At 38.8% G+C, this 13088-nt stretch overlaps 1 protein-coding gene across 1 annotated transcript in view; it reads right to left on the reverse strand.

Annotated features, from left to right (window-relative positions):
* The window catches only part of MROH2B (maestro heat like repeat family member 2B), a 74250-nt gene that overhangs the window by 55613 nt on the left and 5549 nt on the right, over positions 1 to 13088 (reverse strand). The window contains exons 4-11 of the mRNA XM_003899618.5: positions 12661 to 12820; positions 11801 to 11899; positions 8657 to 8811; positions 5138 to 5278; positions 4353 to 4445; positions 4194 to 4263; positions 2820 to 2933; positions 1846 to 1919 (exon numbers count right to left, since the gene is read on the reverse strand). Of these exons, the coding sequence (XP_003899667.4) occupies positions 1846 to 1919; positions 2820 to 2933; positions 4194 to 4263; positions 4353 to 4445; positions 5138 to 5278; positions 8657 to 8811; positions 11801 to 11899; positions 12661 to 12820 (906 nt within the window). The remainder of the gene's footprint in view (positions 1 to 1845; positions 1920 to 2819; positions 2934 to 4193; positions 4264 to 4352; positions 4446 to 5137; positions 5279 to 8656; positions 8812 to 11800; positions 11900 to 12660; positions 12821 to 13088) is intronic.

Genomic DNA, 13088 nt, shown 5'->3' on the forward strand with positions numbered 1-13088 from the left:
ATTTCAGATTTCCTTTGGATTAGGGATGCTCAACCTGCAGAAAGTGACTGATAGGTTATGAAAGAGTCACTAGAAATGCTCTCTTTAGGCAAAATCTTTCTCCTTGGTTCCCAAAGACATATTGTCTATCACTATAGATTATGAATTGTTGGGTAACTTTGGGCTAAAACACTGCTTCGCTTTTAAAATACTCAATGAAAGATAACATATTGAACTACAGGTCCACAACTGCTTATTCGCAATTTCAAAGTCCAAACAACTATGAAAACTGGAATTTTGTTTCTTAAGTTTAGTGCCAACTCATTTTGTGGCAAACCCAAACTGAACTGTTTTAAAGCTATTTGTAATCTTATTCTATGCTGTGTGGATATGCATTAATTTTCTTGCAGAAATATTCATGGATTTTGATTGTGGGTTACTATCAGAGAAATGTTTTTCTAAAAGCTGAAAAATTGTCAATTCTGAAATATATCTGGCTCCAGAAATTAGAGTGAAGTTTTATGAACTTGTATTATAGTATTTATAATAATTTGGTTTTAATTTGTTTATTATGTTGCTTCTCTGGTGAATAGAAACCTGAGAACCAATCCCTTAGTGAACAGGCCTTTGAAAAGAGAGTGGGAAGAAAAAAACCATTTTGAACAGGGAAGCAGAGTTATATGGTGGCCAAAAAAATTAGCATAAAGACTCTGAGTAGTCTACCTAGAGAAGAGGTACACCTTTTCTCTATTTTTGCCTGGGGAGTTGGCCTTCCTCAAAGATCTGTGCTCTTTATGCTATCCTAAACTCTTCTCGTAATTCTTCTTTTGTCTTTTGTCAGTTACTAGGCCAGGATTTTTTGTATAATCACTCTATTGCTTTTTATTGCAAAGCTTTTACTATTTTAAACGTAGTCACTGGCAGTCAAAGTTTCTTAAAAGAATTTATTCCTCTTAATTGGCTTCTGTCTAGCATTTTATTCCAAACAAAATGTGGTATTCTTACAAAAATGTAATAATTGATAATGTTTCTTGTTTTCCCAGTATGAATTCTATAACTTCTAACATAGAATCCCCCCCCCGTTTTTTTTTTTTTTTTTAAAGAGAGAGTCTCACTCTGTTGCCCAGGCTGGAGTGCAGTTATGTAATCTGGGCTCACTGCAACCTCCACCTCCCGGGCTCAAGTGATTCTTGTATCTCAGCCTCATGAGTAGTTGGGATTACAGGCGTGAGCCACCACACCTGGCTAATTTTTGTATTTTTAGTAGAGATGGGGTTTCACCACATTGACCAGGCTGGTCTCGAACTCCTGACCTCAAATGATCCACCTACCTCAGCCTCCCAAAGCACTGGGATTGCAGGCGTGAGTCACTGTGCCTTAGAACACTTTAATCAAATAATCAGAAATATTGAGCAATCCACTATGTGCATTACTTGCTCTAGGTGGTGCCTGGTTGGAAAGTAGGATGTCTATGCTAAGAACAAGGTTTAGGGATTATTATTTCCTGAATGAAGATACATTATCTTTATAATTAACAAGTAAGTTTTAAACTATCTGAAGTACATTGGCATAGTGAGATACAGTCTCTTTGCTCTTATTCTACTCATGTGTTAATCCACTGATGTCCTACAATTATTTTAAATAAGCAAAAATCTTCCTTTCACCGAGATGTCCTTTAGCTGTGTGTACTTTAGGCCTCTACCTTGATGAAGTTTATCTTTTTGGAAAAGATGGAGTTCTTTTAAAAAGGGAATTGACCACAGAGTTCTTTATAAAATAGTCTCATAAGTAGGTCATTAAAGAATCAAAATAATTTCATTTATTCTTAAAGCTACCATCGATAAAAGTTTCTATTAATTCTCTTACTTTTGTATTGAGATCACCCATGACGATTTTGACTGTTCTTTCTATTGAAATGATGTGATCCCTCAACCTGGGCTCTGAAAGACAGAGGGAGAAACTGAGAGGCCTGACTCAACAGAAGCACAGTATGTGCTAGGATTGACGAAAAGCTATTCGAATTATGGCACATAATTGCGAAGTCTCTTGTCTTTAACAACTTATTTTTTTTCAATTCCCTCCCATCCTCTTTGTTTCCAAATCTTTAATGATGTCCAGTGCTTTCTTTGTTTCTTATTACATTTGTTTCATTTTGTTTAAAATGTTAGGTTCCATAGTGGTTTCAATATATCATTCCTGGTAGATCAGATCTAAATATTGTGAGACTGCTTCATATTCATCTGCTGATTCTTCAGTAAATCAAAGTGCTAACTGAATGTTAAAAAACTATATCATACTATGCAAAAACTAATTTTTGTATTTTAGCAAGTCTAAGATATCACCAATTTTATGATGTACCATTATTTCATATTGCACCAAAAAATAGTGGCTAATTATAATTAAAGATGCATTCAATTGTAAGATGCATTCGATGTTATGAAAATATGTACTTCCTGGAATAAAATATGGCAATTCATTAAATTCTGCTTTTTTGTAACCGTATCAATCTCTAGAGAATTGTACACTCTCTCCCACCCACCCCTTGATATTGGACCATTTAACCAACCTACAAGAGCTTCTAAATTCTAACTTTAATTCTCAAAAATTCTGCTCATTCTTCTCAACTGGGTGCATCCATAAATGTTATGAAAGAAGTGAAGTAACTAAAGATGCCTGTTGAAAGGAATTATAGATTGTGGAAGATTGAGAAGACAGAGTTTCATTTGCACATGATGTTATATAAGCATCCAAAAGATGTAGAATAGGATTAAAGAGTGCATAGGCTTCAGTCTGCTTCTTGGCATGAAATAAACCACGTTGGTTTCGACCCTCTTGCTTACCCTCAGCACTGATAGCCGATCTTAACAAAGTCAAGATTCCCATTCGAATGGCTTCATTATTACTTCTTATTTGTTCATCAAAAAATTCCATCAGCTCTCCAGGATTGGAATGGGCTGCAGGTTCAAGAAACACTAGGGCTGTAAGAACTCATTTTCATCTTTGGTAAAATACTTGTGAATGGGAGGAGGGAAATTCACCATGAAGATTATCCAAGGCACTCTTCAGTTGGTAATTTGATTTTATTATGTCCATGCTTCTTCAGTGTCACAGAATTAATCAAGCAGTTTGGTTCCTAAGAGAGCTTGCTATGCCTAGGCCACTTCTGTTCATACCCGTGAATGTGGCCTTATTTAAAAATGAGGGTCTTTGCAGATATAATGAGGTTAGGAAGGTTATTAGAGTGGGCCTGAATTTAATATGACTGGTGTCCTTATAAGAAAAGGAGAAGAGACATGGGGCACAGTGAGAACACCATGTGAAGATGGAGGGAGAGATGGCATTGATGCTTCCCCAGCTGTGAGAGCTGCAGGTGTTGAAGCAGGGAGGTGTGAAAAAAGGCCTGGTTGGAGGACAGTGGTTTATTCTAGAAAGTATGACGGGTAAGGTGAATTAGTTAGGCAGGGATTGGGAAGAAGAAGAAAGTATAACGCCAAAGGGGCCAGTCAGGAGAGAAGTAGAAAGGTATGCATACACATGACAGAAAGATATGCAAGGAGGTAGAAGTGATGTAGTATTTGGGGGAGTGAGGAGGTTCAGGAGGTATTGGATTGCTGCTATCCCTCCTCCTCAGGAACTGCATGGGAGCATAGTTTTGTATTCTGACCCTGGGATTTTGGTGCCCCCCGTGCATCCCATGTCAGGCCTTCTAATCAGGTGATATAACGTAAGGTCAAGATAAAGAAGGATAGAGTGAAGGACAGAGAGACAGAGTGACTGATGGTTAAAGAGATGTAGACATTAAGAGATAACCAGGAAGAAAAAAGAGTGACTTTGGATTTGACACAGACTCAAATAATCTCAAATATCAAAAAAGAAAGAAAAGAAAGAAAGAAAAAGAAATTTCCTATTTTTAGGGTTGTCAACTCATTCCAGTTTTCCTGGGACTTACTTGGTTTGAGAACTGAAAATTTTATCTCCCTGGACCTATCCCAGTCGTGGGAACCCTGGCATCCTTGGCCATTCTTCCCGTCCTGCTCCTCCTGGGAACTTGTGGGGAGAGGGGCAGGCACAGAAAACTGTGAGTTAAAGAAACACTGTGTGTGTGTTTGTGTGTGTGAAAGTAAGTTAACGCGACGGTTTGCCCTCCTTTTACCATTGTCATCATCATCACTTGGGGACATTTTTATTAAAAGCCTTCTGGATGCTGGTCCTACCTAGAATGAGAAAACAGCTTGAAGCTTCCATTTCATTTTCCTTTACTGGAGGCTCTGGAGCTCTGCAGATCTGAATGGGGGTGGAAATCAGGTGGTAGATGTTAAAAACAGAAAACAGGTTGAAATTAAAAATCAGAGTTGACAGCATGGTCTTCTTACCTGCTGCAGTAAATTGATAAAGATGGATCTTCTCAAACTCCTTGGCAGGCCAATGTCATACAGAACTGCTGCAGTCAGTATTTGTTTTAGACTCTAAAGTGGAAACTCCCACAGGTTAGTTGGAGGCTGCCAGGAAAGCAGCTGCACAGGATGTGGAAGGCAAATAATTGTGTTCTGAGAGAAAAACAAGCTCCTCATCTTCCTGCAGTTACAAGTTTTCTTGAATGATTCTGGCCCCTTCTACTCGGTTCAGTGCCTCAGCAGCTTGGAACGAACATCCTCTTTTATTTTTTTTTTGAGACGGAGCCTTGTTCTGTCACCCAGGCTGGAGTGCAATGGCACGATCTCGGCTCACTGCAACCTCCGCCTCCCGGGTTCAAGCGATTCTCCTGCCTCAGCCTCCCAAGTAGCTGGTACTCTATGGGCATGCACCACCACGTCCAGCTAATTTTTGTATTTTTAGTAGAGATGGGGTTTCATCATTATGGCCAGTCTGGTCTCAAACTCCTGACCTCAAGTGATTCACCCGCCTCTGCCTCCCAAAGTGCTGAGATTACAGTTGTGAGCCACTGAGCCAGGCCCAGAATGAACAATCTTAATCCCTTTCTGAAGTTCCCTTCATCTAGTGATACAATCTTTTTCCTACCTCATATTCCTCGAGAGATACTTAAATTCAGCTGCCCAAACAGGAGTTTAAGCTCCTTCGGCTCTTTTGAGACTTACTAGCCTCTGGGAGGGTTGCATGCGGGTTCTCTGATTCAGTTCCTTTAGGGTAGGACTCTTACCTGAGTGACATGGAAATCAATCTCTTTGTCTTTATACTGGCTCAGGAGCCAGGGCACCTGGCCCAGAGCGTATCCGCAGAAGTCTTCCCGATGCAGCAGCAAGCTCACCGTGGGCCCGTGGGCCTTAATGATGCTCAAAGTCTGTACAGGCAGCAAACAAATACCATTTCTGAAACTTCCTTGGGTTTTTCATGGGTTTTCAGAACACCAAGAGCTTTAGGTACGCCCCAAAACTTTCCTCGCTGCTTTCAGTCAAGAAATAGTTCTTTAAATTCTTTAAAATCTTTTAAAAATGTTCAGATTAAGATCATTGCAGGGGACAGAGCTGTATTTGTATTTACCTCTGTATTTATACTGATACTCATTTCAATACTTGCCCTTCTCTCCTATTTTTTATTTTATTGTATTTTTTTGAAACAGAGTCTCACTTTGTTGCCTAGGCTGGAGTGCAGTGGCACGATCTGAGCTCACTGCAACCTCCGCCTCCCAGGTTCAAGCAATTCTCCCCACCTCAGCCTCCTGAGTAGCTGGGATTATAGGCGCCCACCACCATGCCTGGCTAATTTTTGTAATACCAGATTGTATTTTATTTTATTATATTATATTTATTTTATTTTATTGAGACAGAGCTTTTCTATTTTTTAAACCTCTCTCTAATAGTCACTTTCTTTCAGTGTATTAAGCAATAGAAATGACCTCATCTTAAAGAATCTTCAAGTTGTTGTGGTGGCTCATGCCTGTAATCTCAGCACTTTGGGAGGCTGAGGCAGGCAGATTGCCTGAGGTCAGGAAATCGAGACCAGCCTGACCAACATGGTGAAACCCCCATCTCTACTAAAAATACAAAAAGTAGCTGGGCATGGTGGTGGGTACCTGTAATCCCAGCTACTTGGGAGGCTGAGGCAGAAGAATCACTTGAACCTGGGAGGTGGAGCTTGCAGTGAGTGGAGATGGAGCCGCTGTATTCCAGCCTGGTTGACAGAGTGAGACTCCATCTCAAAAAAAAAAAAAAAAAAAAAAAAGAATCTTCATTGATTCCACCTCACTTTGACCCCAACTATTACCCCCACCTGACTCTGTTTCTCTTTCCTGCCCTTGGAGCAAAGGGTTTCCAAGGTATGGTCTTTATTTACTTCTCAGCTCCCATTCGCCTCCCAATCCACTAGAATCTTGCTGCCATTCAGTGTAGAAAATCAACAACTTCCAGATTATGAAATATAAATGTGATAAATTCTGATTATAAAAATGTAGAAATCACAAATGTTATGATGAAGAAAACGTAATACACATAGTACTCATGGATAAACACTGGTATATTTTAGTATATTTTTTATTTATTTGACTTATTCTTTCCTATGTTTTCTGTGAATTTTAATTTATTAAAGATGACATCATTCTTACAGAGTTCTATATTCTGCCTTTTCTATCTAATGTTTGACAATTTTTTGTATCAGCTACATTTTACAACAAATCATCTCAAAACTTCATGGCTAATGGCAACTATCATTTATTTCATTAAAGACTATGTATTAGCTGGGTGGTTCTTTCACCATACATTTCCAAGCAATGGACACTTGTCAAGATTTTTCTTGAGTGCTGTAACACTCAGGACTAGATCTTTGCTTCTTGAAAACTTCTCCTTTCTAAGCTTCTAAGACCTCATTCTACTTCACTTTCCTACACTCTTAGCACATTCCCTATTCTCCATCATGAGTTCTTCTCCCTTGCTTTCCCCTTAATATTGATGCCCTCCAGAACTCTATTTTTGCCACTTTCCCACTCTATATACTCGCTTTAAACAACTCCATCTAAATCCACTTATTTGGTTGTTACTTATGCAATGATGATACTCAAATCTGTATGTCCAGTTTTTGCTTTTCTTTTTAAACTCCAAATGTGAATATCCTCAAACCTACTAATATCTCCACTTGACAGTACCATAGGTGTTCAAATCAAAATGTCTACATCAAATCCATTTTGTACTGTTCCATAATTGTAATTCCTCCTCGTTTAAATTGATGATCCCAAGATCACCTGAGTCAGAAACCTAAGAAACCATCCCAGGTGTTTCCATTGTAATAAGCTTCCAAATGATGCCAAGTGCTGGTCATTCTATTCTTCAGCATCTGACTACTCTGATCAGTTCCACAAACACTATGTTAATTGATCTCTTTACCACTTATGAGCTGGAATATTTCTATAGCCTCCTAGCCAATAGTCTTATCTTAGTCCACCCCATACCCCTCTATTTTAATGTTGATATTAGAATGATTTTGCCACTACAGTACTCAAATCCTTGCTTAAAACCTTTCAAGCATTTCTTGTTTATTAAAAAAAAGTCCAAACTTGTATGTAGCAGCTAAGGCTCTTCATTATATGACTAAGACCATCTTTTTGGTTTCATTTCTTTCTGCCGTATATCTTTTTTTCTCTCTTCCCTTCCCTGTCTCCCATCACACTAACTCAGGTGTGCATGATCCCCCATTTTCAACCTCTGCCTCAGTAAGTTTTAGTCCCTCTGTAGGGAATGCATCTTCGCTGTGGTGAGCAGCTTCATGGGCTGCAAGGATCAATTCCAATGCTGCAGCTCACCAGGGCAGTTAAGTGCTTCCCTTTCTGTGCATCCTTCTCACTTTGTGTACCTTCTGTGCACTTGCCTGGCTCTTCCTGTGGGGAGCAAGGAGAGTAGTTGTTAAACAGATGTATTGAATTTGTTTTCCAGGTGCCTTGAAGAAAACACTTCCCTACAGAATATTTTTAAAGTTCCATGTTGCTAATGATTTAACTACCTCAGGATGTTAAAAAAATAAATGCTTTAATAGTTTAAAGTGTTGAAAAGAAACTAGAGAAAGTTGCTAAGTGTTAAACTTTTTATAATAAAGCAATGAAGAGACCTAAATAGGATATCATTTAGCCTTCTTAAAAAAACTATAGCAGTTAAGCAAGATAAAGGGAAGACACTTTTAAAGCAAGATATGTGTGAATGTACTTTGTAATCTATTCTTTACAAGGACAAGGCACTGCAGTATTTTGAAGCAGCCAAGTATATTCTTTAGATGTTATTTTATTTAATCATGATATTCTTAGACACAAGAAGCATCTGTGAACTGCTATTTTTCCTAATTAGTGACTCAGCTCAAATATGAGTTTTAATATATAAAACGTGAAATATCTAACTTTTTGGGTTTTCTTTACTCATTTTATCTTATTGATTGTTCTTTCCACATACTGAAATGTCAGTTTCATGAGTGTGGGATTTTGGTTTATTTAATTCCTGCTATAACCTCAGCATCTGGAACAGTGTCTGGCATGTCATGGGGATTCAATAAACATTAACTCAAAGAATAAATAAATGGTGATTTGAAATAGGTGGGAAAAAAAGAAAAAATGGATGAATCTCATAAAATACAACCAATGGCTTCCAAAAATACTGACTATAATTATCATGTTACAAACAGAAGAGAAATTTCAACCAGCATGTAGGGACATCCAGCTTGAGGCATCCTGAGGCCCACTCACCTGCATGGGTGAGGCCGAAGGAGCCCACTTCTCCATTATATACCGGAACAGCATGAAGATCTTGTCAGACAGTCGGTTGGCATCCAGTCTCGGGTAGGGAAAATCTCTCCAGTGGTTGACATATTTGTAAATGGCTTTGCTGAATTTCTCAAGGGCTGCATTTAAAACACACAACCACAGACTGAGAAAAATATAAAAATGGGACAGACGACAAAATAATTTGAGAAGAGAGTGCTGATGATTAGTAAATATGTAATGGTTTTTATATGATCTTACGACTGCATCAAATACACATATAGAAAGTACTCAGCCACAATAGTGAAATGCAAATTAAAAGCATAATAAGACACTACTATCCAGAATGTCTAAAATTTAAGACTGTCAATGCCAAGTGTAGACTAAGAGAATAGCAGTTGCTATTCTCACATACTGCTGTGGTTCAAGCGTTTGGCAGGACTCTTTGGCACTATCTAACAAAGTTGAATATGCATTCTATTTGACCCAACTATTCCAGTCTTATGTATATAGCCATTAGATATGTGTAGATATGAGCACTAAAAGTTTGTACAAGAATCCATTCATATTAGCTTTTTGTTTTGGTAATAGCCCCAAACAGAATATAGTATAAATATCTGCTAATAGGTAGAATTCTATTACATTCTATAGACATGTAAAAGAATACAGAAATAAAAATGGGTGATAGCTCCACAGAACAACATGGATGAGTCTTACAAACAGGCAAAGCTAATGGTGTTTGAAGTTAGGACTGTGGTTACCCTTTGAAGGTAACATGAGGGAGCTTCTGGGCTCTGACAATCTCCCACTTCTTGACCTAAGTGGTAGCCACATGGGCAACTTCACTTTGAAATAACTCATCAACATGTACACTTCTGATTTGCGTGCTCTTCTGTGTCTATCTTTTACTTCAATAAAATTAAAAAGAAATCTAAGCCTGCCAAAATACCATTTGGGCAATGAATCCACATATATTTGCATGAAATACATAAAATAATAATATTATTTTCTTCAGCCCTTGTGTGCTACTTATTTTGCTCACATTCACAAAATACCCTGGAAAAGACCCTGAGCATGTTATAGCAGTAGAGCTGGCCATTTATTGGCTCATTCATGGTCTCTCCAAACTCCCTATAATTTCTTTGAGAATCTCCTGCTATACTTTCTAATAATTTATTTCTTGGTGTATGTGTGCATGTGTGTGTGCGTTTCTAACTGGCTTGTAAGCAACCTGAAGTAAGGGATGATGTCTTGCTGGTTCATGGTATGTGAAGCAGCCAGCACAATGTCTGCTAATTTGCTGATTGATCAAATGACTAGGTATGAATGAATGGATGGATGGCTGAATGGCTGGCTGGCTGGATAGTTATTTTTTATACCTTTTCTTTAGTTGCAGTGAGGCAAAAAGTTGCTTTAAGACCAAAGGGCGCTTAGATAATTTTATAACACAGAGAATTCCCTTAGTAATGTTCATGAGAATTTCCAGTTTTATTTAATTTTACATTCTTGGTTGTTAATATTAAATGTAGAAATGCTGTTAGAGGCTCCAAAGTTTTTTTTGCAGGAACACAGTGTTAGCTATGATAATAAGTAGGAATAGTAAAAAATATTGAAAGTAGGTTAGTCTAGTATAGTTGCACAGATCCTTGAGTCAGACTGTCATAGTTGACAGTCTTAGCTCTGCCATGTACTTGCTGTGTGACCTGAGGCAAGCTGTTTGAAACTTTCTAAGTCCAATGTTCTCACATGTAAAATGGTGAAAAACATGCTACCCATCTAATATGGTTGCTGTGAGAGTTAAATGAAATAGTAATCTTTTTATTTTTATTTTTTATTTATTATTTTTTTTTTGAGACTGTCTCGCTCTGTCGCCCAGGCTGGAATGCAGTGGCGCGATCAAGGCTCACTGCAAGCTCCGCTTCCCAGGTTCACGCTATTCTCCTGCCTCAGCCTCCTGAGTAGCTGGGACTACAGGTGCCCGCCACCATGCCTGACTAATTTTTTGTATTTTTAGTAGAGATGGGGTTTCGCCATGTTAGCCAGGATGGTCTCATCTCCTGACCTTGTGATCCGCCCACCTCGGCCTCCCAAAGTGCTGGGATTACAGACGTGAGCCACCATGCTCTACATGAAATAGTAATCTTAAAATACCCAGGACAGTGCCCAGGCGCACAGCAAGTTCTCAATATATGTGAGATAAAAATATTACTTTGATGACAGAACAAGAAGAAATGGGAAAGATGGAATAGAAGAGCCTTTGTTAATAAGTAAAGAAGACATTCCTGACAGTGTGGGCTTTTAAATTACAAAATAGTAGTGTTAGGGTATCTTGGAAGTTGAAGGGAACGTAGCAATCACTTATTCTGATGTTTTTGGAGTTGAAACTGGGACTGAGAGAAGAGCAGGGTCACTTGGTGGCTCAGTGGCTGAGCAGAGTCAAGAGACCAGGTCTCCAGTCTCATCCAAGAAACCTCCCTGTACACTGTAAACACTACTTCCTAAGAATTCCAAGGCACGTTTTTCTCTGTAGGCTCTTGATTTCTGTGACGAATTTCAGTTTTAGATAGAGGAGTTTGTGACCATAGTTTGCTTGCCTGTTTTTCTTGATTTTATGATTGCTTGTAGTTTGGTTACTTTGTTTCGTTATCATTATTACAATATTGCATTATAATCAGATGCCAAAATTTAACCTATGCTAAGAACTGGTAAGTGCTGACAATCATTGCCAAGAAAGTATCCTCCAATTAGAGAAGGAGGTCAGTTGAAATAGAAGTTTGTACAGGGCAGTGAAGAGTGTAGACTGGGTGGTCCCATAGACCTGGGTTTGAATGCCACCTCTGTATCTCATTGACTGTGTCATCATTTTGGGAAAATTCCTTACTTTCCTTGAACCTCAGTGTCTCCTCTATACAATGGGAAAATAGTACTTATCTTGCAGAATTGCTGTGATGATTGAATGAGATAACTCCCCTGCTGAGGACTTTCCATGTGGTAGGCACTCAAAAAGTGGTAGCTATTATTATTCAAAAGGACAAGATTGGAATTAAAGGGAAAACAAGACTTTTGCTTAATTTGTAAGACAGTTCACAGTCTGGTTTTAAGCAAAAAGGAAATCATCGGGATACCCACCAATACAGAAAGTCCCCTTCATCCTTTCATCCTCGGCCAGCCTGAGCATGGTTTGCATGGTGAGCAGGGTCATCATCATGAAGGGAATACTCTGGGACACTGCAGTGAGGGGCAGAAAGGAGAGAGGTGTTATTTGTCTTCTCAAATTCGGGGTTCTGTGACTGCAAATCAACAAGAAGCATTTCAGGGCTGCATGGAGGAGGCAGATGAGGTGTAGTAGAAAGATGTTTCTATAATTCCCCCATCTCTGCCCCACTTTAATACCAGGCTATAGTTAGATAATGAAGGAGGGGCTGATTGAAAATAAGGTTCTAGCTACACAGCCATTTGTACCTGTTGTTAAGTGGCAGTTGCTTATTTGGAAGGCAGCTATTCTCACCACTATACCATCAATGCTGCCAGCAATTGCTTAGTTGGATAATTAATTTATTAATGTTAATCTCTCCCACCAGATCTTGCCTGTATCCCCCAAGTATATGTAAATATATATAACAGATGATTCCTAAATATCTGTTAAATACAATAGTGTAGAAATAAATGATAGGGATCCCTATTTCACGAAAGTGTTCAGTGGTTAGTAGAATATACCTTACAGAAAATGTGCTTCTGCAAATGCAAAGCTGGATGAAGGGGAAGGTGAGGATGGGAGAGTGGCCAAATTCAGAGCAGTCTAGACTAGTGGCTGGGCAGCAGAATCATCCATGCTCATTTTAAATAGCTGCCCATATCCCTCTATCAATATTTCTTGGTACAGAAGAAGGTAGAGATGCTAGCTCTTCTACCATTTGCTCCCATTTAGCTTTTAGACAATTAGCAGTTGTCATTTCCCAGGGAAAACATGGAGAATATTCCCACTATACCATAGCTGGTTGCCAATTCAGCCAGGGCAAGCACAACGAATTCATTTGGTAGCTCTAAGATCCTGAAGTTACTTTGTACTTCATACATCACAGAGTTGAAATCATGTGCAGCAAGAGACACCAAAACCTCACCAGCTAGCATTCTGATTTCTCTGAGCATCTGAAGAGGAAAAGAAAAATAACAATAACAACTAAAAAAGGAGTAGAGTGAGTCTATGGAGGGGAACTAGTCAGCATAATATTTACGTATGTATTTATTTATTTTTAAAATTACAGATTCACGGGGTACATGTGCCAGTTGGCCACATGGTTCAACTGTGTAATGGTGAGATTTGGGCTTCTAGTGGACCCTCACCATTCCTCCCACCTTCCCTTCTTTTGGAGTCTGTGAAAACGTCTACTGACCCCCAAATCTGCAAGAACACTAT

Source organism: Papio anubis, chromosome 5 (assembly GCF_008728515.1).
Source record: "Papio anubis isolate 15944 chromosome 5, Panubis1.0, whole genome shotgun sequence".
Taxonomy (NCBI): domain Eukaryota; kingdom Metazoa; phylum Chordata; class Mammalia; order Primates; family Cercopithecidae; genus Papio; species Papio anubis.